At 46.2% G+C, this 22,393-nt stretch overlaps 1 protein-coding gene across 1 annotated transcript in view; it reads left to right on the top strand.

Moving 5' to 3' along the window:
• The window catches only part of SPTBN5 (spectrin beta, non-erythrocytic 5), a 365,978-nt gene that overhangs the window by 51,482 nt on the left and 292,103 nt on the right, over positions 1 to 22,393 (top strand). Inside the window, exons 13-19 of the mRNA XM_075330185.1 lie at positions 3,730 to 3,882; positions 7,269 to 7,399; positions 8,478 to 8,720; positions 10,945 to 11,232; positions 13,846 to 14,080; positions 16,039 to 16,178; positions 18,172 to 18,271. Of these exons, the coding sequence (XP_075186300.1) occupies positions 3,730 to 3,882; positions 7,269 to 7,399; positions 8,478 to 8,720; positions 10,945 to 11,232; positions 13,846 to 14,080; positions 16,039 to 16,178; positions 18,172 to 18,271 (1,290 nt within the window). The remainder of the gene's footprint in view (positions 1 to 3,729; positions 3,883 to 7,268; positions 7,400 to 8,477; positions 8,721 to 10,944; positions 11,233 to 13,845; positions 14,081 to 16,038; positions 16,179 to 18,171; positions 18,272 to 22,393) is intronic.

Here is a 22,393-nt window from a genome sequence, read left to right as displayed (position 1 = left end):
TTACCTGGACGACCTTCTAGTCAAGGCCTCATCCAGTGCAGACTGCCAGCGGAGTGTCTCTCTCACTCTCGCCACGTTAGTTCAGTTCGGGTGGCTTGTCAACCTGCCCAAGTCCACTCTGACCCCGACCCAGGTGCTTTTGTACCTAGGGATGCAATTCGAGACTCTGCCGGCACTTGTCAAGTTGCCCTTAGTCAAACAGCAGTCCCTTCGTCTGGCGGTGCGCTCTCTGCTGAGGCACTGCCGTCATTCCATCAGACACCTCATGCAGGTGCTGGGTCAGATGGTGGCGTCAATGGAAGCGGTTCCCTTTGCCCAGTTCCATCTGCGTCCCCTGCAGCTGGACATTCTCCGCTGTTGGGACAAGCGGATCTCTTCCTTGCACAGGCTGGTGGCTCTGTCGTCACAGACCAGGAGCTCCCTTCAGTGGTGGCTTCGGCCCCTCTCTCTGTCACAGGGACGCTCCTTTCTGACTCCGTCCTGGGTGATCCTCACCACGGATGCCAGCCTCTCCGGTTGGGGAGCAGTATTTCTCCATCACCGAGCACAGGGCACTTGGACTCCGTCCGAATCAGCCCTCTCGATCAATGTGCTGGAGATCAGAGCTGTGTTTCTAGCTCTCCTAGCCTTTCACCACCTGTTGGCGGGCAGACACATTCGAGTTCAGTCGGACAACGCGACAGCGGTTGCCTACATCAATCACCAGGGCGGGACTCACAGCCGTCTGGCGATGTTGGAGGTTCAACGAATCCTCCAGTGGACGGAGGACTCCAAGTCCACCATATCCGCAGTCCACATCCCAGGCGTGGAAAACTGGGAGGCCGATTATCTCAGCCGTCAAACCGTGGACAGCGGCGAGTGGGCCCTGCATCCGTCAGTGTTCAGATCAATCTGCCGCAAGTGGGGCACTCCGGAAGTGGATCTAATGGCATCCCGGCACAACAACAAGGTTCCGGTTTACGTGGCTCGCTCCCACGATCCTCAAGCCTTCGCAGCAGACGCACTGGTTCAAGATTGGTCTCAGTTCCGTCTGGCCTATGTGTTTCCCCCTCTAGCGCTCTTGCCCAGGGTTCTGCGCAAGATCAGAATGGAGGGCCGTCGAGTCATACTCATTGCTCCGGACTGGCCCAGGCGAGCTTGGTACCCAGACCTGCTCCGTCTGTCCGTAGAGGTGCCGTGGCATCTCCCGGACCGCCCAGACCTTCTCTCTCAAGGTCCGTTCTTCCGCCAGAATTCTGCGGCTCTCAGATTGACGGCGTGGCTCTTGAGTCCTGGATCCTGACGGCTTCAGGCATTCCCTCTGAGGTCATCTCCACCATGACTCAGGCTCGGAAGTCTTCCTCGGCCAAGATTTACCACAGGACTTGGAGGATTTTCCTGTCCTGGTGTCGCTCTTCCGACCATGCTCCTTGGCCGTTCTCCTTGCCGACCATCCTGTCTTTTCTACAGTCCGGTCTACAGCTAGGACTGTCCCTCAATTCCCTCAAGGGACAGGTGTCGGCTCTGTCGGTATTGTTCCAGCGGCGTATCGCCCGACTGGCCCAGGTGCGCACCTTCATGCAGGGCGCATCTCACATCATTCCTCCTTACCGGCGGCCCTTGGATCCCTGGGACCTTAATCTGGTCCTCACGGCCTTACAGAAACCCCCCTTTGAGCCTCTCAGGGAGGTTCCCTTGTTTAGACTTTCACAGAAAGTTGTTTTTCTAGTAGCCATAACTTCTCTCAGGAGAGTTTCTGATTTGGCTGCGCTCTCTTCGGAATCCCCCTTTTTGGTGTTTCACCAAGACAAGGTGGTTCTTCGTCCGACTCCGGACTTTCTCCCTAAGGTGGTGTCTCCTTTCCACCTTAACCAGGACATTTCATTGCCTTCTCTTTGTCCGGCCCCTGTGCATCGCTTTGAGAAGGCGTTGCACTCCTTAGATTTGGTGCGGGCGCTCCGAATCTATGTGTCACGCACCGCCGTTTTTAGGCGGTGCACCTCACTTTTTGTGCTAACCACTGGTCAGCGCAAGGGTCTCGCTGCTTCTAAACCGACCCTAGCTCGTTGGATCAGGTCGGCTATCACCGATGCCTACCAGTGTTCTCAGGTGCCTCCCCCGCCAGGGATTAAGGCGCACTCGACCAGAGCTGTCGGTGCCTCCTGGGCTTTCAGGCACCAGGCTACGGCTCAGCAGGTTTGTCAGGCTGCCACGTGGTCCAGTCTGCACACTTTTTCGAAGCACTACCAAGTGCATGCTCATGCTTCGGCAGATGCGAGCTTGGGCAGACGCATTCTTCAGGCGGCTGTCGCCCATTTGTGAAGTTAGGTTTTGCCTACTTCTCAGTTTGGTTTATTTCCCACCCATGGACTGCTTTGGAACGTCCCATGGTTTGGGTCTCCCATAAGGAACGATAAAGAAAAAGAGAATTTTGTTTACTTACCGTAAATTCTTTTTCTTATAGTTCCGACAAGGGAGACCCAGCACCCTCCCTGTTGCCTGTTGGCAGTTTTTTGTTCCGTGTGTTTCACCGGCTGTTGTTAGTAGACAGAGTTCCGGTCTTTCCGAGTTTTACTCTATCTCTACTTATGGGTGGATGTCCTCCTTCAGCTTTTGCACTGAACTGGTTAGATTGTCATCCAGGGGGTGTATATAGCCCGGAGGGAGGAGCTACACGTTTGAGTGTAGTACTTTGTGTGTCCTCCGGAGGCAGAAGCTATACACCCATGGTTTGGGTCTCCCATGTCGGAACTATAAGAAAAAGAATTTACGGTAAGTAAACAAAATTCTCTTTTTTTGCTGTCCGCACACATCTGTTTTTTTTTACCTGCGTTTTTGAGTTAAAAAAAAAAAAAATGGACATGTCAGTTCTTTCCTGCGTTTTTCTGCGTTTTCCGCCCATGCAATGCATTTGAAAAACGCAGCAAAACGCAGAGATCAAAAACGCAGCAAAACGCAGCCAAAAACGCACCAAATCGCGGAAAAAACGCATGCGTTTTTTCAACGCAGGTGCGTTTTTGTGCGTTTTTAGCGGCCAAAAACGCACAAAAACGCAGCGTCAAAAAGACGCAGTGTGCGAACCTAGCCTTACAAGATGTACTCTTTGGCTTGAGCCATTGATAGCTTGAAGCATTAAGTACTGCAGACCGCTGCCTGCTCGGTGGTCCGCATCTCCCATCCATTGGGACTGCTCCGGAACATCCTAAGATCCTGTGTCCCGCAAAGGTATTAATGAGAACATTTCGTTTTGTCACTTATTGTGAAATCCCCTGATTGTTGAATACATTGGGTGGTCATAGCTCCCACCTATTCCTGGTCTTTCTATCTCCGGGTCAGTTCTAGTTGCTTGTTTGCATTGGGTTCTTCTCCGGGTTCAGGTCATGTTAGTTCTGAATTTTTGTGGTTTTGGGTTTCTCTCCTACCGCTTTTGGAACTAAACTGAGCTTGTGATTGTCCTTGCAGAGGTGGGGAAAATACTGTCAAGCCTCCAAGTGGCAGGACATATGCCCACGTTCCTGTTTCCCCCAATGTATTTAATAAGAAAGGGATTTTAAGAACAAAAATCCAAGTTTATACAATCCATAATTTCCCAAGGGGCCATTAAATGGACACAGAGCTTACTATGATTATGCAATAACCGTGAGTATAACTGATAGCATCGGTGCCATATCTTTGTCTTCAATGCCAGGAGTCTTTTTCTTATCTTTTTTTATTGTGGCAGAAATCTTGACTCTGTATTTGTTTTTATAGAAAAGGAAGAAAGCTTTGGAAGAAATGGTCCGTCTGTATCAGTTCTACAGCGCTTGCGGGGAGTTCCAGTCTTGGATGGATGACAAGGAGAAGATTTTTCAGACTTTTCAGCCAAACCCTGATAATGTGGAGGTCATGCAGCAAAAGTATGAGGTAGATGGCTTTTATTGGTATGTCATATATATTATTGGTGTTATATTGTATTAAAACTGTCTCATGGAAGAAATACCGGTTACCTTCTCTCGGAAAGTATTAATACAAGAGGCCTCAACTCTCTTTTCAATACAGTTGAAAAAATAAAACCATTCCGATTTGTAGCAGCCAAGTATATACTCTATCGTATTAGACATATCAAATGGGATTGTTTTTGGGCATAAAGGTACAAAGTTTCGCTAGAATTCTAGTTTAAAGGGTACCAATCACCAGATTTGGTCCCTATAAGCTGCGGCCACCACCACTGAGCTCCTATATATAGCATTCCAGAATATTGTATATAAGAGCCCAGGCCGCTCTTTATAACATAAAAATCACTTTTATTATACTCTCCTAGTGGGCGGTCTGGTCCGATTGATGTCACTGCTCTCTGGTCTGGTGCCTCTTCTCTGCAGCAATCACCATCTTCCTTCTAACCAGCTCAGTATGGATGACGTGTTCTACGTCCTCCACAAAGGTCGACATTGCGGTCCTGCGCAGGCGCACATTGATCTGCCCTACTCAGGGCAGATCAGAGTAGTGTAATGCGCAGGTGCGAGGAAAGGTTTAAGACCACTTGCGCACTACAATTCTTTGATCTGCCCTTAGCACCTGTGCGCCTGTGCAGGACTACAATGACTACCTGTGTGGATGACATAAGACACGTCATCCATACTAGGCTGGGTAGAAGGCGGATGCCGCACAGAGGAGGCGCCGGACTGGAGAGCAACGACACCCATCGGCAAAGACTGCCTACACAGAGCGGCCTGGGCTCTTATATACAGTATTCTGGAATGCTGTATATAAACGCTCACTGGTGGTAGCTGCAGCTTATAGGGGACAAATATGGTGACAGGTTCCCTTTAAAAATCTTTGATAAGTAGCTACATTTTTGTTTAATCACTGGTCTTGATGAAATGGGGTCACAGTGCCTAAATGCTCAGTGGTTTATAACCATGGATACCTAAGCTGCAATGCCCTGCACATGAGGTAAGCGACATGGCTAATCAGGAAGACTATACTAAATTTCTAATCTGATGTATTTAATAGTATTATTATTATTATTATTATTATTATTATTATTACACCTACTACATATTGGGATAAGGTCTTTGAGATGGGAATACCCCTTCAATTCAGAGATAAACAATTTAAAAACACACAGAGCTAAAAGTCCGAATGACATTTGACTCAAGAAGAAAGGTCCACCCTAAATACCTTGATTTATTGGCTATACAAATTAATTACTGCTACTTACGTGAAACCAATATTGTATGTAAAAAGTATAAAACCAAGTGCAATAAATCAAGACACTGGACATACAAAATTAAATTAATGGGTGAATGAGAAGTCCTGAAAATAACAAATATTCATGAAATATTTGTCAGATCAACTCAAGAGATAACTACTAATTACCAGGTAGGGCACAAACCAGTCCCAGCATGCATTTGGCTTTAACTCCCCTGAAGAAGCTAATGCGAAACATACGTTATGGCTGTATTGATCCCTACTGTTTGTTTCCTTGTTGTATGGAGGCTAATGATGTAGTTCATTCTTTTTGCATTGAAATAAAACAATATTTAAATATTAAATTTGAATCTTAATTCACAAAGCTTTTGCTCCAAGCTCTAGTTTTGAGCTTTGCTTTGACAGATCCAGAAAATTTATTTTATCCGGTTACAAAAGAACATTGCGTAAGACCTTATAAGTAGTACTGACAGCGTTATCTGCGGAATAGTTTCATATGTTGTAAAGAAAAAAAAAAATGAAATGCGCTGGAGCTTGAAAACATCATGTTCAAATTATTATTTGGAAGACTTATTTTTCATACCCAAAGTACTTAATTGCCGAAGAATCATTTACACTAGCCAATGATTGCCATCAAACGAAGCCCGTTTAGACAGACCATCATCCATGTGATTAGTGATACGACCGTTCTATCCACATGCACCGTTATTGTTCTCGGCTGCACATGTCCAGTTTACCCAACACAATATGCTGCCGAGGACGAATGGGTTTTTTTGCAAGCTTAAGCATAATTTCACCCCATAAACTAGCATTTTTTTAACCTAGTGTGCAAAATCTTCGACCCCTATTCACCCACCCAGCAGTTTTATGGCGTGGTTGCGGCCACTGAATGAAAATATTAAATATGTAGTCTGGACACTGGTGGACACAGACAGAAAAGGGTCCCTGTGTAAGAACAGTACATGGGCCCTTTGTAGCCCAAGAGATCCTAAGAATACAAAATTGCACCTGCTTTGGGGGTAAACATGGCCCCCTTTACCTCTTGGGCTCTTGTGCAGCCACACAAGTTGCACCAATAGTATGTCTGTCCTGAGTCACAAAGTCAAAAGATTCCAATTTTTTTTGCTCTTCTTTTATTTTTTTCTGTTGTTTTTACCCGCTGCTCCCCTGAGTAATTGGTTGTTTTTGTTTTTAAATCCGCAATATGGTTCCAGAGATATGGTCCTTTTTATTCCATGCTAATTGTTATGGTTTTGACAAGTGGGTTCAGTCAGTAGGCTGTTCTGCATAATTACCATGTGAGCCACACCCCCTTGTAAGACAATATAAATTTACAATGAATAAAAAGGCCCATATCTCTGCAACCATATGGTGGATTTCAAAATAAAAGGAATAAACCGAAAACTCGGGGAAATAGCAGGACTAAAAGATACAAAACTGAACACTTCTGACCTTGTGACAGGTCCTCTTTAAATGGAATCTGTGTGCAGGTTTTTGCTAGGTAAGCTCAAGGCAGCAAGCTGTAGGAGTTAAAATACAGAAATCAACTGTGCCTTTCTTATCAGGCTCCTGGTGTTGTTTACTTAAACTATTGGCTTTATCACTTAATGATTATCATTGCTAGTTCTTGCTCTGTCATGTACAGGGCAGTTAGTTCAGCACATCCCCTCCTGTGACTGACACCTCACTGTCAATGTACAATCTCTATAGAGAGTCTGCTGTGGGTGAGACAGCTCTCCCAGCTCTGCTACATGACTAAAGCTAAACATTCAGATTATATCAGAACGGCTGCAGCCAGTAATCTAAGTGATACTTCGTTAGATTCAAGATCCCTTTGCCTACATCATGCCCATTTTAGATGAAGTAGCAAAAACCTGCTGACAGATTCCCTTTAAGTCTCTAAATTTTTTTGCTTTGTATAAATTCCCATTTTTGCAATTATTTTTATTTTTGTTTTACTGCCATCTTGAGTATTGACTATTGAGGTGGTGAAAAACCAAGGTGACTCACAGCATATTGTTTTTATATGGCAAGAGATTTTGCAAATCGCAGTAAATATCTTAATAATTTAATAACTAATATTGGATGTTTTGTTCCAGAACTTCCTGACCGATCTTGCAGCTGGTAAGGCACGTCGAGGCGAGATTAACAACATGGCTAATGAATTAGTCAAGACTGCTCCTGGCATGAAAAACCAAATTCTCGACCACCTGAAGGACATTGATAAAAGGTGCGGTAGCTTTATTGGTGTTGCTGACATAAGTTGGCATTACAACATTGGGTTAACTGTTGGTGGGAATTTACTTAAAGGTGTATGTGTGTGCACACAATACTGTACATATACAGTTGAAACCAGAAGTTTACATGCACATCTGCATGTTTTTCTCATTATCTAACATGAAATCAGAATAAACCTTTCCCATTTTAGATAGTGATGGGTTTCCCGGACTGTGAAAGTGTGGAACCGTGTGGTTTTAAACTTACCTTAGTGTCGGGCCCGGGATTCCGGCAACTTGGGAAATAAAACAAAAAATAAAGGAAAAATAAAGAAAATAAGAATGAAGCAAGCGCTTCATACTTACCGAGACTCTAGCACAGCTGTACACTGCTCCTACGACAGCCCATTCACTGCTGAGGCCGCTCATTAAGCTCATGCATATTCACTGCTTTCCCCACCCACTGGCGTCTGTGATTGGTTACAGTCAGACACGCCCCCAGCCTGTGTGACACAGTGCGCCTGTAACCAATCACAGGAGCTGTCTGAGGGTCACTATTGTACAGTAAAAATAAATAAAATATTTAATGTAGGGTCCCTCGTATTATGATACCCAGCACAGATAAAGCATACGGGTACAGGCTGCAGCCCCCAGCCGTGCACCTATCTTGGCTGTGCATCACTTCTTTTGCTGTCCAAGTGATTAGAATCAAATGGTCAGCAGGAAATGGAGAGTTGATGATAAATTTCATCATGGACAACACCTGCAAGGAGTTTGCACGTTCTCCCCGTGTTTGCGGGGGTTTCCTCCCACATTCCAAAGACATACAGATAGGGGAGGGAAATGTTGATTGTGAGCCCAGTGGGGACAGTGATGATCATGTCTGTACAGCACTGGGGAATGAGTAAAATAAATAAATAGTGATACAGTACAAAGGGATAAGCTTCTCTATACTGTCCCTTTCTAAAGGGCTATTAACAGTCATCAATGGACATCAATGTTGTTGTTGGTAAGACCCCTTTAATATCGCACGCTCATCAAGATGGACTTGGTCTTGATAAAGTATTAAATAAAATTGGTTCTTTCACTCAGTTGGAATCGTTTGGAAGTTTTGAAAGAGGAAAAAGGTGCAGAGCTGATCGGTCTGGCTGATGTGAAGACTTTTCTCCAAAACTGTCAAAATATGGAAATCCTAATGCAGGAGAAGAGGAAAGAGCTGGAGAATGCAGAGCCATCTGGGAATCTGGAGTCGGAGGAGCGTCAGTGGAAAGCACATGAGAGGGATATTGATGTATTAGAGAGAAAAATTGCTTATCTAAAGTCTATGGAAGAATCGTAAGTATTGATCAAGACCACCTGTACAGGGCACTAATAGGCTAGGCTTAGAATATGTCATAGATGGCTATTGTGTACAGGATTGTGAAGTTTATGAAATACTTATGTAGCACCCCTGAGCCACTCAGGGAGCTACTACTTACTGCATTTTCACAAGGATGCAAGGCCTACCCCCTGGGACCTGGAACACCAGTGCCAGTAACACCTGCACACACCAAAATCCCACTTCCCACAACACACCAGGGGACATGGACTAGTCAGACACAAGGAGATGGCCACCTAGAGGGCAGAGCCAGACCAGAGGATTAGACAGCCTGGTGCGAGTAGACAGGAGGTAGTTGGGTGAGGAGTCGAGTAGTAGAGGGTGAAGGAGTGTGAGGTGCCTTGAGCTGGGTCGTGTAACGGTGACCCGGGGGCACAGGAGAGTGGTCGCCAGGGTCGGTACACCCGAGTACCACTGGGACCAGAGCACCGACAGGGTGCAGCGCCCTAGTTCAGGCTTCATTTTCACATGGCCTGGCAAATACCTGCACAGTGAGGGGACCTTCATGGACCTCACTGAACCACAGATCCGGGGACACCAGCAGTAAAGTGAGGATCAGGGTTCGGGACACAGACCAGCCCTACAGGGTCCACACTGCCCGCCGTATGGACAAGGAGATTGCCACAAAAAGGGACAGTCGGGCCCCAAACTGCTCCAAGCTACGGGGACCTAAAACACACTGAGGGTGCCGGGGACAGAGCAACCGAGTCATCAAGCTGGCACTGGAAATACAGGGACCTGAACCAGTCGTCCAAGGGCCCACGAGTGAGTAGAGACTCTTAATTACAACCCACGGTGTGGCCTCCCTTATTCCGGCGCAAGTCTCCACCATACATATCCCTAGGCTCAGCCCTACCTGCGGAGGGCCTTCCATCACAGCTGCCATTGCCACCGGCCCTAGGATTAGCCAACCCAGCAGCGGTGGTTCCAGTATGCTAACCTCAACCCACAGGTGGCGTCACACTAATGACTCTAATCCCCTGTAAATACTCCCCATTAAAAAAGCCCCCAGGGCACGGCACCAGGCAACAGCCACCAAAGTGACATTCCCCAGTGATACACTACCCGTGACCGATAACCCATTCCCTGGGCAACTCACTTAAATATCCTAGTAGGACTTTGAGTTCAGATATTTGCACAAAACATCTTTCAGGCCAATTCCACTTGGAAGCCGCTAGAAAACACAAAACGCAAACCACCAAAAACAATGACCATATGCACAGCAGTGTCAACATAAGTTGCTGTCCATATGTTCTGTCTTTTGTTACTTCTTTTAACCAATTCAGGCTTCAAAAGCTGTGAAGTAGCTAAATAAGTGTATATTTGGAGAATCTCCTGCTTCAGTAAGGATGCATGTGTGCCAACGTCCAAAAGACGCTGTGTGACCATACCCTTAAAGGACTTGTCCAGAATTTAGTTATTGATAAGACCGCCTTTAAGTAGGTTATCCGTATCAGATTGATGGGTGCACAAAGCTCAGAACCCCCTTCAGTCACTTATTTGTAAGTTTGGTGGTGGCCAGAAATAAACAGTATATGTATTGGGGACACTATTGCGCTACACATTGGGTAGTCTCAGGCGATGCAGCTCACTGTGTGAAGCACCCAGTCTATTAATTTCTGTAGGCACATAATTTACTCTGTGATGCATAGCAAAGACACTGAACATTTGCCACCAGGTTTCGCCACAGATTGCCTCCCTCTAGAGTTCCATAACAAACAAGTTCCAACAAAGGCTAATATTTTTCCAACTTGCTTGTTGCGGTTACTTTCTTGTATTGCACCGTGATTTAGGAGCTACATATTGCAATTTTTGGCCATACGACCTGTGTAACAACCAAAATCGCATCGTAGCCCCAATTTAAGGTTAATAGCGCTGGGTCGTGCAATGGGATACACCATAATTAGCTTATTTTTGAGGCGCCCTAACAAAAAAAGGGTTATCACTACCATTCATCTCTTTTAAGCGATTACCTTTTCCTAAAACTCTTAGGAATTGTCTAGATAAACAAGTCATTCATTCACTATAGACCCCATTATATTATCAAAAGCCTTTAGTTGTGTCCAATGAAGACAAAATTTGCAATTTACGAGAAAATATTTATGTTGCAGGTTCCCAGACAGTTTTGTTTTTTTTTTTTAAATTTGTTTATTCACATTAATTTCCATCTTTCTTTTTCAGAATGAGGCACACAAATCCACAAGAGAGTTTAGCCATCAGGAAACAGATTGAGCAAATGGAAAAACTTCTTGGACAACTGAAGGAAGAAGCTCAGGCGAAAAAGGACAAGCTCCAAGAAGCCAAAGATCAAAAGACTTTCCTACAGGACAGCCACAGGCAGATGCTGTGGGTCCAAGACATAAAAGAAAAGCTGACAAGTGAGGAAATGGGCACTGATGTAGCCTCCGCAGAACAGCTTCTAAGGGACCATCGGTACCTGCTTAAAGAGATTGAGGGTCAGAGAGACAGGTGAGGAACCAATTTACTTTTTAATTATTGTCTGCACTGAACCTGGCCTAATATGTTGAGTTGGTTCTTATCAATTGTAACTAGTGATGAGCGGGCACTACCATGCTTAGGTGCTCGGTATTCGTAAGTAATGATGAGCGGGCACTACCATGCTCGGGTGCTCGGTACTCGTAACTAGTGATGAGCGAGCACTACCATGCTCAGGTGCTCGGTACTGGTAACTAGTGATGAGTGAGCACTACCATGCTCGAGTGCTCTGTACTCGTAACTAGTGATGAGCAGGCACTACCATGCTCGGTTGTGCAGTACTTGTAACTAGTGATGAGCGGGCACTACCATGCTCGGCTGTGCAGTACTTGTAACTAGTGATGAGCGGGAACTACCATGCTCAGCTGCTCGATACTTGTAACTAGTGATGAGCACACACTACCATGCTCGGGTGCTCGGTACGCATAACTAGTGATGAGCAAGCACTACCATGCTCAATACTTGTAACTAGTGATAAGTGGGAACTACCATGCTCGAGTGCTCGGGGCTCATAACTAGTGATCAGCGAGCACTACCAAGCTTGGTACTCGTAATGAGCTGTTAGATGCTCGGATGGATGTGACTCGAGTACCCGAGTATAATGGAATTTCAAGGGGAGACTCTGGCATTTTTCAGGGAAATTTTACCACTGTCTTCCATTATACTTTGCTTCTTGAGTCGTACCCAACTGAGCATCCAACTGCTCGTTATGAGTACCGAGCTCCCGAGTATGGTAGTGATTGCTCATGACTAGTGATGAGCGAGTATGCTTATTACTACTCGGTACTCGCACGAGTATCAATGTACTCGGGCTACTCGGCGGGGACCGAGTAATCTCGTGATACTCGTGCTGTACTCGTGGTCTTCATGTTGGCGCTCTTTTTACAGCCATCCCTTATGCAGGGATTGGCTGGCAGACCACTGCAATGTCACAGCCCTGTTGTGGAATTGCAGTGATTGGCCAGCCCGCACAGCGTGACCGTGCCTTTAGCCCGACACTTCCCCGCTCGGCTACGGCCCCTCCCGCACTCCACTCCGCGTGTATATATATATGCACGCTTACACACACACGCACGTTTTTTTTTTTAATTTACAGTTTTCTGGTTTCTACATGCTGCCGGGGGTGATTTCACAAAAATACTCGTGTCTCCCATAGGATAACATTGGGCTCGGTGCTCGGGCCGAGTACACGAGTATCTTGGGATTCTCGGCCCGAGCCTCGAGCACCCGAGCTTTTTGGTACTCGCTCATCACTACTCATGACTAATAGTAATGTATGGGGTTTTCACCACTTGCTTGTGTAGCACCCACGAGGCAAGGGGTTAAATACTCGTCACCAGGCCGGTGATGTCAGGTCTGGGGATGTCACGGGTGGTCCTTTCCGGCTTCGTGGCCCCGAGGTGTACAATAAAGGGGGGATGATGATGGAGAGGATGGTGGTAGTAGTGGATTTGTCTCATAACGCCACCTGCGGTATGCAGCCAGGGAATTAGCCGCTGCTGCAATCACTGTCCTCCGGGGAGGGTGGTTGTAGCAGCCTAGATGGTTCTGCTCCCCACAGGTGGAGCGGGCCCCGGGGAGGATGATGAGGGGAGTCGTGGCCGTTGGCGCCGAAGCACGGAACGACGGCAAGGACAGGCGGACACAGTCTCTGTGGTTCAAGGTTTCTTTACTCACAGTTCTTAGATAACCCGGGAGATACCGGTCACCACCTTGATGGGCCCCAGTTGATCTCTGATCCATTGGAGGTCAGAACCTGTACAGTGGACGGTGGGCCCTTCCTTCTTGTGCCTTTAGAGATGGATCCCCGTGGCCTTGAAGCTACTTGGGGACCCCGGTTCTTAAAGCGTTTGCTCCCATCCTGTATGCAGGTGTCACGGGTCCGTGGTGGGGCCTGACTTAGATCATGACTCCGGACCCTATGTAGCACTGTGCTCCGGGAACTGTGGTGGCCAGAGGGACATACAATCCCCCTGTCCTGCAGATTTTGGTGATCCAACATGAAGTCTGTTTCTCCCTAGGATTCTGCACCCTGCTCTGCGCCGGTCCAAGGGAGAAATGAAGCTCTCCCCTGTGCGACCGTATTGACTCCTGCGTCCCACCAGAGCCACTGGTAAACCCGTCTGCTCCTTTCCTTTCCTGCCTGAGATCTCCTAACTCTTGTGTTGCTCCTAAATCCCCTGGTGGCTGTTCCTCCCCCGGTTCCCTGTCACAAGTGGGTGGCAGCCCCCCATGGTTGGTGACTGCCTTCAGAACCGACCCTAGCCAGTCACCAGTGGGGAGGAAAACCTGGTTGTGTGTATGAGTTAGTGTGTTGTGGAACCAGTACCGACCTCCTCTGGATCCAGGATGAGTACCGCACCTTAAGTGAGGTGCAGTACCCTGTGGCGACTGAAGCCTCTGGGGCGCCACACTTGCATCCTTGCTATTTTGTGGAATAGCCATCAATAGAAGATCGGTCCTATTGACATTTATAGGACTGACCTGCTTTGCTGTTTTTTGTTTGTTTTTTTTTACACCTACATTAGTATCATTTTCTGTGTTCTGTTCCATTACACTAACCAATATATCTTTTCTTGCACACAGAATCATTGAACTGCAGCAAATGGGTAAAACTGTGTTAGAATCCAGCAATAACCCCGAAGTGCGAGATTCCTTAGTGAGCCTCATTCAAGGATACAATGATCTCAGCGACTTGTGGGTAGAAAGAGGACAGAAACTTGAACAAGGCTTGGAGCTGCAGCAATTTTTGCGAGAAGCTGACGGCATTAATGCAGCAATTTCCAGCCATGAGGCATTTCTGAGGCTAAACGATCTTGGGGTAAGGAAACTTTTTTTTTTTTCTTTTCTATTTCGAGATGTCATTAGATGGTACCCAGGTTAATAAATGTCTACATACTCTAAATATATGCAGTAGGTTAATGAACTGTCCTATATAAAGCACATGGCTCACAAATGCCTCAGCGGAGTGGAACAATGGCAGCAAATTTTCTATGCCACTGTTAAAGATCAATGCACGCTGTACTCTTGGCTACAGTTAATGTGGGCATGTCAGTGCACTATTCATGGAAAGGGGGCATTCGGACCTCTAGCAATTAGTCAAATGGGGGAAAACCCTTAATTGATGTAATTGGACCCCATTGTAAAGTTTACAGGCCCTGTATTCAGAGTTCATACTTTTCTGTCCAGGTGCCATCATATAGGTGTAGTTCAGTAAAAGGATACAGAGCCGGAGGGTCTTATTGGAATAATATGCTGAAAGAGTGATGTAAAGGGTCACCTGGGTATGAAGATCAGGAGTAGCGTATTAGCATGTGCTGCTGCAGGTTCACGGCCTCTGAGCCAGACAACATCGGAGTTAGGAAGTGGTTAATTATGTGCTTCTCAGGACAGACTAAAGGATACAATATCAGGATATGAAGAAGTTCAAGTGGTTTTTTGATCTACGCGTTTAGAAGTCTCCAACTTCTTCCTCAGGACCAAGCCACAAAGTTTTAAAGGGCTACAGAGGTTGCAGATTCTCTACCCTTTATGAACGGTGAAGTGGTAAATTCTGTGGTGCTCAGGACACATGAAAGGATACAGTCCCACCTTATGAAAATTTTCAAGTGGTTTATTGATCTACGCGTTTCGAAGTCTGACTTCTTCCTCAGGATCCAGCCACAATGTGAGGAAGAAGTCGGAGACTTCAAAACGTGTAGGTCAATAAACCACTTAGGATACAGTACAAAAATATGAATTTCATCGTCTTTCCTGAGCAGCACAGAATTAAGCTTTTCACCATTCATATAGGGCAGAGAACCTGCAACCTCTGTAGCCCTTTAAAACTTTGTGGCTACGTCCTGAGGAAGGAGTCGGTGACTTCGAAACGCATAGATCAATAAACCACTTGGAATTCTTCATATCCAGGTACTGTATCCTTTCTTCTGTCCTGAGCAGCACAGAATTAACCATTTCACCATTTGTATAGGTCAGAGTATCTAACACCTAAGCCCTTTAAAACTTTTCTTGTTTGGGCTTGCATGTTTCTGTATAACTTTGTTGTGGCCTTCCAGATATCAGTCTATGTTCATTAATAAAACTACCATGCTTAAATTCATATGGGTCCCATACTTGTTGTAGGAGCAGCTGATTAAGCTCCACATTTGGGACATACCTTTTGTTAGTTGTAGTGCCGACGTCTCTGCAGAGACACAGGCTTATTCACCACCCTGACAAGGTTGCGTCCTCCCCCGGCCACCCACGTGTGCTGCTGCCTCCTTTACCTAATGGGCCCTGTACATGCCCCACAGGTTTTCCGGAAGTGCACCTAAGACACACGCACACACACTGGCCTTCCTCTTAAAGGGCTGGTGTGCCATTTCCAGGAAATTCCTCTCAGCATATGACTGAGAGGCACTGTGTATTTAAGGCACCCTCCCATTAGAGGAGGTGCCTACGCAATGCTTCTAGTTAGTCAGTCAGCCTCTGGTCTGCTACCTAGCTAGTTGTTAGGTCCTGAGTTCCTGTCCTATTATCCCTGCTTCCATCTCCAGTATCTAACTTCCCATACCTGTCTATCCATGCTGTGCCCACTATTCCTGTCTGTACCCACCTGTCTAGCCTGCCTCAGTTAGCCCACCTGTACTTGGCTATTCCTGAGTCCGTCACCAACCCGTGAGGTCAGCTGCCACAGTCCTGGTCACTGCCCTGGCAGTGGTACCTGGTGTCTGCCTCGCAGTGGGTTATTATTTTATTGTCTGATTATTTACATCTTTTTTTCTTTTTACAATGTTTCAGGACCAGCTGGATACAGTTCAGAGTCTTTTGAACAGACATAAGCAGTTTGAGAAGGTTTTGGCAGCCCTCAAAAGTCGAGTGACCAGCCTCCGAAATAATGGAGAGTCCTTAGTGGCAAAAAATCACTTTGCTACCACCTTGTAAGATTGTTATTCTTAAGCAATGTATTCTTTTCTCCTGAATGGTGGGGATAATATATGAATAGTTTACGGGTACATGCACATGTCTGGAAGAGTAAATGCCTGTAACATAACTATTAAAATGGATGATATGGTAGTGCCGTAGGTAAACTCAGCACAAGGCCTTATTCACACTTTCGGAAACTGGTCAGTGTTTCATATAAGTATTTGAAAGCTAAAACCTCAAATACTGACCTAAACACATAAGTGTAATTGAAGCCGAAGGCCACTTTCAGAGGGCAATGGTGCACGTTCATTAGCCATATTTTTTCAGTAACTAACTTTAATCTCTAAAGAAACTTATGATGATTTGGTATCGCAAGAGTGTGGGATGATTGGATATTACCATAAATGTCCGCACATCGGAAAATCATACATTGATCTAATGCCGCTAAGCAAAAATGTACAAAACTGAATGAGAGGTTCTTAGGTTAACAGTCTGATCAGACTGTCTGAAGCCCACTACCACACCATTGTGCATATGGAAGGTGAGGGGTTTTATTCATAGCTCCTATCCTTTAGTGATGATGCTTTGTGGCAATCATTGCTGCTGTGATGATATGTCTGTGGGGTGGCCTCAAGTCATGGAGGCTTTGGCTTGCAGCATGAGTCCTGCGCAGGTCCTTTCGTCAGTCGCTCCTCCTGCGCTGGTCATTCATCCTGCGCCAGGTCGTTGCCATTCCTCCTGCGCAGGTTGCATCTCTTGCGCAGGTTGCATCTCTTGCGCAGGTTGCATCTCTTGCGCAGGTTGCATCTCTTGCGCAGGTTGCATCTCTTACGCAGGTTGCATCTCTTATTCAGGTTGCATCTCTTATTCAGGTTGCATCTCTTATTCAGGTTGCATCTCTTATTCAGGTTGCATCTCTTATTCAGGTTGCATCTCTTATGCAGGTTGCATCTCTTATGCAGGTTGCATCTCTTATGCAGGTTGCATCTCTTACGCAGGTTGCAACTCTTGCGCAGGTTGCATCTCTTGCGCAGGTCTCTTCTCCTGCGCAGGTGATTGCCCCTCCTGCGCAGGTGATTGCCCCTCCTGCGCAGGTGATTGCTCCTCCTGTGCAGGTTGCTCCTCCTGTGCAGGTTGCTCCTCCTGTGCAGGTTGCTCCTCTTGCACCATTGCTTCGGCGATGGTTGGCATTACACCTTTTCAATTACGGACCCACTGAGAGGTTTGCCATCATGTGGAACCAGGCTTCATACAATCTGATCAGAATATTAAACTAAGAACCTCATGTTCCGTTTTGTACATTTTTTGCCTAGTGGCATTAGATCAACGTATAATTTTTTGATATACATTCCATGTTTTTCGGGGGGGTTTTTTTAATTTTTTTTTTTTTTTGTGCAAGGGCTATCCATTATTTTTACCAACAGGGAAGAAACCCATTATAATTAAAGTGCCTGTTGACAAGTCTTTATTTGCTGACCGATTGTTCCCCACCACCCAAAAAGTTGAGACCTGTTCTAATCTGATTTTGGTTGAGGCTCAAACTCTGCAATACAAGTCAATGACCCAATAGGAAAAAAAAAATCTGTCATCTGTGTATTTTCTGGATTTTACTGGATAATGGATAATAATTATAAAAGCGGATACACGGATCGAACATGAATCCAGCACACTGGAAAAGACCTGCACCATTCTTTAGTTACGAGAAAAAAAATCTGATGTGCAAAACCGGCCTTAAAATTAGTATATTGTTATTAACAATTGTTTTTATGAAGCGTATTATGGAATCATATTCAGACCTGCATAAAATTACAAGTCTGCAGAGGAAAATGTACCGTACTTCTCCCCTCTGTGCTGTGCACAAAGCTGTACATTGCAGGGGTTGTAATGAGCTTTTTAATGATTTTCACCACTTGATTAACGAAGACAGCGCAGACAGTTGCTTCAATAATTAGACATTTTTATAGTTAACCGATATATTTGACAAAAATGAATATTCTTGTCTGTCAGGATAAAGCAGAAGGTGTCTGACACTCAAAAGAGATATGACAATTTGGCCGAAAAAAGTGAAGAAAGAGAAAAACGATTATTGGATTCACTGAGACTTCAGGTAATAGAACTCTTGAATTTTTTTGAATGGTTTATTAATTACTATAGTGTTTTTTTCCAAAAATAAGCCCTAGCAGGAATTTTCGGCCCCTTTGGAGCTAGGCTTAAATATAAGCCCTAGTTGCGGTTCAATAATGAAGTGTCCATGCAGCTAAAAATGTTAAAGAAACTGCAGGACACTTCATTATATAAAGCAGACACCCCCCAAAAGAAAGAGAACTGAAGACCCCACAATCATACTCACCAGATGCTGAACGGGAGGACCTGCAGCGGATCGCACACACACATCAGATCACACACACAATCACACATCAGATCACACACACACAATCACACATCAGATCACACACACACAATCACACATCAGATCACACACACAATCACACATCAGATCACACACACAATCACACATCAGATCACACACACACAATCACACATCAGATCACACACACACAATCACACATCAGATCACACACACAATCACACATCAGATCACACACACAATCACACATCAGATCACACACACAATCACACATCAGATGACACACACAATCGCACATATAGTTACATATATATAGTTACATAGGTTGAAAAAAGACTTAGGCTATGTGCCCACGGGGACATTGCCCTGCGGATATATCCGCAAGACATTCCGCAGGTGCTCCCAGAAATCCGCAACAGAACTTTCTCTGTTTCAATGCTGCGGATATACAGCGGAATGTCTTGCGGATATAGTGCGGGCATTCTGCATTGAGGATACAGTACCATGGCTTCGGCACTGCATCCTCAATGCAGAACAAGTGCTGCAGTGATCGGTGTGCTCATACTTACCTCCATCATGCAGCACCTCGCTTTCCGGCGGCCGGGTCACTGTCAGGCAGCGTCTGGTTCACTGTGCTGGAGGTGGGCGGGCCTGAACGAGCTCCGGCTGTCACATGACCGGAGCTCGTGCAGGCCCCGCCCACCTCTTCCTTACTGTACCTGGCTGGATCCACCGCGCTGCTGCCGCTACACCGGACGGAGAAAGTGACTCGGGTCTCTATTAAGGCAGGTAAGTATATGGGACCCTGCGGAGAAATCGGCAACAATAATTGACATGCTGCAGATTTTTCCGCACGAAAATCCGCACGATTTCCGCTGCGGAAAAATCCGCAGCGTGGGCACAGCATTTCCCAAATGCCATAGAAATGGCTGGGGAGTAGCTGTGCTGCAGATTTCTGGAAAATCCGCGGCTTTTCCGCGAGAAATCCGCGGCAAAATCCGCGCATTTTCCGCAGCGTGGGCACATAGCCTTAGGTCCATCTAGTTCACCCTTCCTCCACCAATTCTACATTTTGTCCCTAAGCCACTTATGACCAACAATGTTGTGTACTGAGGAAATCATCCAGCCCTGATATAAAAGCTGTTATAGTATCTGCCATTACTACCTCTTGTGGTCGGCATTCTACAGTCTGACTGCTCTAACTGTAAAGAACCCTTTCCTATTTAGCAGCCAGAATCGCTTTTCTTCCACTCGCAGTGAGTGCCCCCTGGTCCTTAGTATTGTCTTTGGAAGAAATAAGTCATGTGCCAGTCCTTTATATTGACCACACATGTATTTATACATATGAGATCTCCTCTGAGACGTCTTTTATCTAAGCTAAACATATCTAACTTTTTCAACCTGTCATCATATGGAAGGCCTTCCATTCCTTGTAATAGTCTAGTTGCCTGCCTTTGAACTGACTCTAACTTCTGAATGTCCTTTTTAAAATGTGGATCTCAAAACTGGATCCCATATTCCAGATGTGGCCTTACAAGTGATTTATAGAGGGGTAACAATACATTGGGATCACGGGATCTAATCTCTCTTTTTATACACCCTAAAATGTTGTTTGCTTTAGCAGCTTCTGCCTGACATTGAGTGCTGCTGCTCAGCCTATTTGTAATAAGAATACCAAAGTCCTTCTCCTGTTCTGTAGTCCCGAGTCCCAGATCATACACACCTACACACATCAGATCGCACACACCCACACACATCAGATCGCACACACACCCAAACACATCAGATCGCACACACACCCAAACACATCAGATCGCACACACATTCACACATCAGATCGCACACACATTCACACATCAGATCGCACACACATTCACACATCAGATCGCACACACATTCACACATCAGATCGCACACACATTCACACATCAGATCGCACACACATTCACACATCAGATCGCACACACATTCACACATCAGATCGCACACACATTCACACATCAGATCGCACACACATTCACACATCAGATCGCACACACATTCACACATCAGATCGCACACACATTCACACATCAGATCGCACACACATTCACACATCAGATCGCACACACATTCACACATCAGATCGCACACACATTCACACATCAGATCGCACACACATTCACACATCAGATCGCACACACATTCACACATCAGATCGCACACACATTCAGACATCAGATCGCACACACATTCACACATCAGATCGCACACACACTCACACATCAGATCGCGCACACACACTCACACATCAGATCGCACACACATCAGATCTATCACGCACTCACCACATCCATCGATACCAATTGCTTCTGGCCAGCAGAGAATCCTGATACGCAGTGCAGTGGAACGCATAGAGGACCTGCAGTGGAATGCATTGATGCGTTCCACTGCTGAGTCCTCCATGCGTTCCACCGCCGAGTCCTCCATGCGTTCCACTACACTGTATCCCATCTTGCCCTGCTGGCCAGAATGAGTATTGCCGGATGTGATGTGTGATTGTGTGTGCGATCTCATGTGTGCATGTGTATAAGTATCTGTGTGTGATAAGAATGTATGTGAGTGTGTCGGCCAGAAGCAGGAAAGAACCGCGTGGAGCACAGCTGCTAAGATCGCCTGCCACGGATCGCAGGAGGACCCGGGAGCCATGCAGACGTCTGGGGTCTAGTAAGTATAAGTCTCCTGGGAAAGGGGGGGCTCTGCTTTTTTGGAGGGGTTAACTTACCCCTAGCGGTGTTTCCTCAAAAATAAGACCTACCCAAAAATAAGCCCTAGCGCTTTTTACGGGGCAAATAAGTATAAGATAGTCTTAATTTCAGAAAAACATGGCAAGTAAGACTCATGTACATATGTCAAAGTCTAAACAAACATTTAATGCAGGAAAATAACCAGTTTCTTTGTTTAATATATATATTGTGTGTGTGCTGTGTGTGTGTGTGTGTATATATATATATATATATATATATATATATATATATATATATATATATATATATATATATATATATATATATATAATCATAATATGTGTGACGCCCTGGACCCCAGGGGTCACAGAATAACACCACATACACACCCCCCCTCCCCTGGTCAGGTACATCAGTCAAACAAAACCCTTGTTGCCTCCTCCAGGGGCTGATGTCCACACCAGGTGGGGTGGAGCCAGGCAGTTGGCCCCACCCACCGAGGAGTTCACAGGCCTGGCGGCGGGAAAAGTAGACAGTTGAAGTTGAATTGAAGGGAGTTGGAGTTGAAGTCAGTGGAGTTGAGTGGAGAGGTGGAAGCGAGAGGAGCAAAGACTGTGTGTGTCTGGGTTGGAGCCCAGGCACAATCAGCAAGGTCGGCAGATGGTGGTGGCAGTCTACAGGAGTTGGTGGAGGTCAGCGGAACCGTAGGACCAGGGTCGGGCGGTGGCCCGCCGGTACCGAACCGGGGAGCAGATTGAAGCCAAGCACCAAGACAGGGTACTCAGACCCCGACTAGGCTCGGAAGCCGCCGTAACGGTCAAATTCTCTGATTGCGGTCTGGACCTCAGGGGTTCATTCCCAACCAAGTCCCGTCAGAAGGCAACAGCCCAACTCGTCCGGATAAGTGCCACCGCCAAGGGCCAGAGATCCAAGGACCAGCGCCTGCGGGCAAAGCGGGCTCTCCCGACACGTACACGCCAGGGAGTGGACTACCCGTGGGAAGCCATAGGAGTCAAACACACACACACACACACATAGGTGCAGGGAACGACAGCCACCATCAACCCGTCCGGGAAAAGTGAAGACATCGCAGCCGACTGTGGGCCCCGTCCATCCAGCCGTTTGGTTTACCAGA

Source organism: Anomaloglossus baeobatrachus, chromosome 12 (genome assembly GCF_048569485.1).
Source record: "Anomaloglossus baeobatrachus isolate aAnoBae1 chromosome 12, aAnoBae1.hap1, whole genome shotgun sequence".
NCBI lineage: Eukaryota > Metazoa > Chordata > Amphibia > Anura > Aromobatidae > Anomaloglossus > Anomaloglossus baeobatrachus.
Note: the sequence above shows the minus strand (reverse complement) of the source record. Positions and strands in the feature narration are given on the sequence as shown.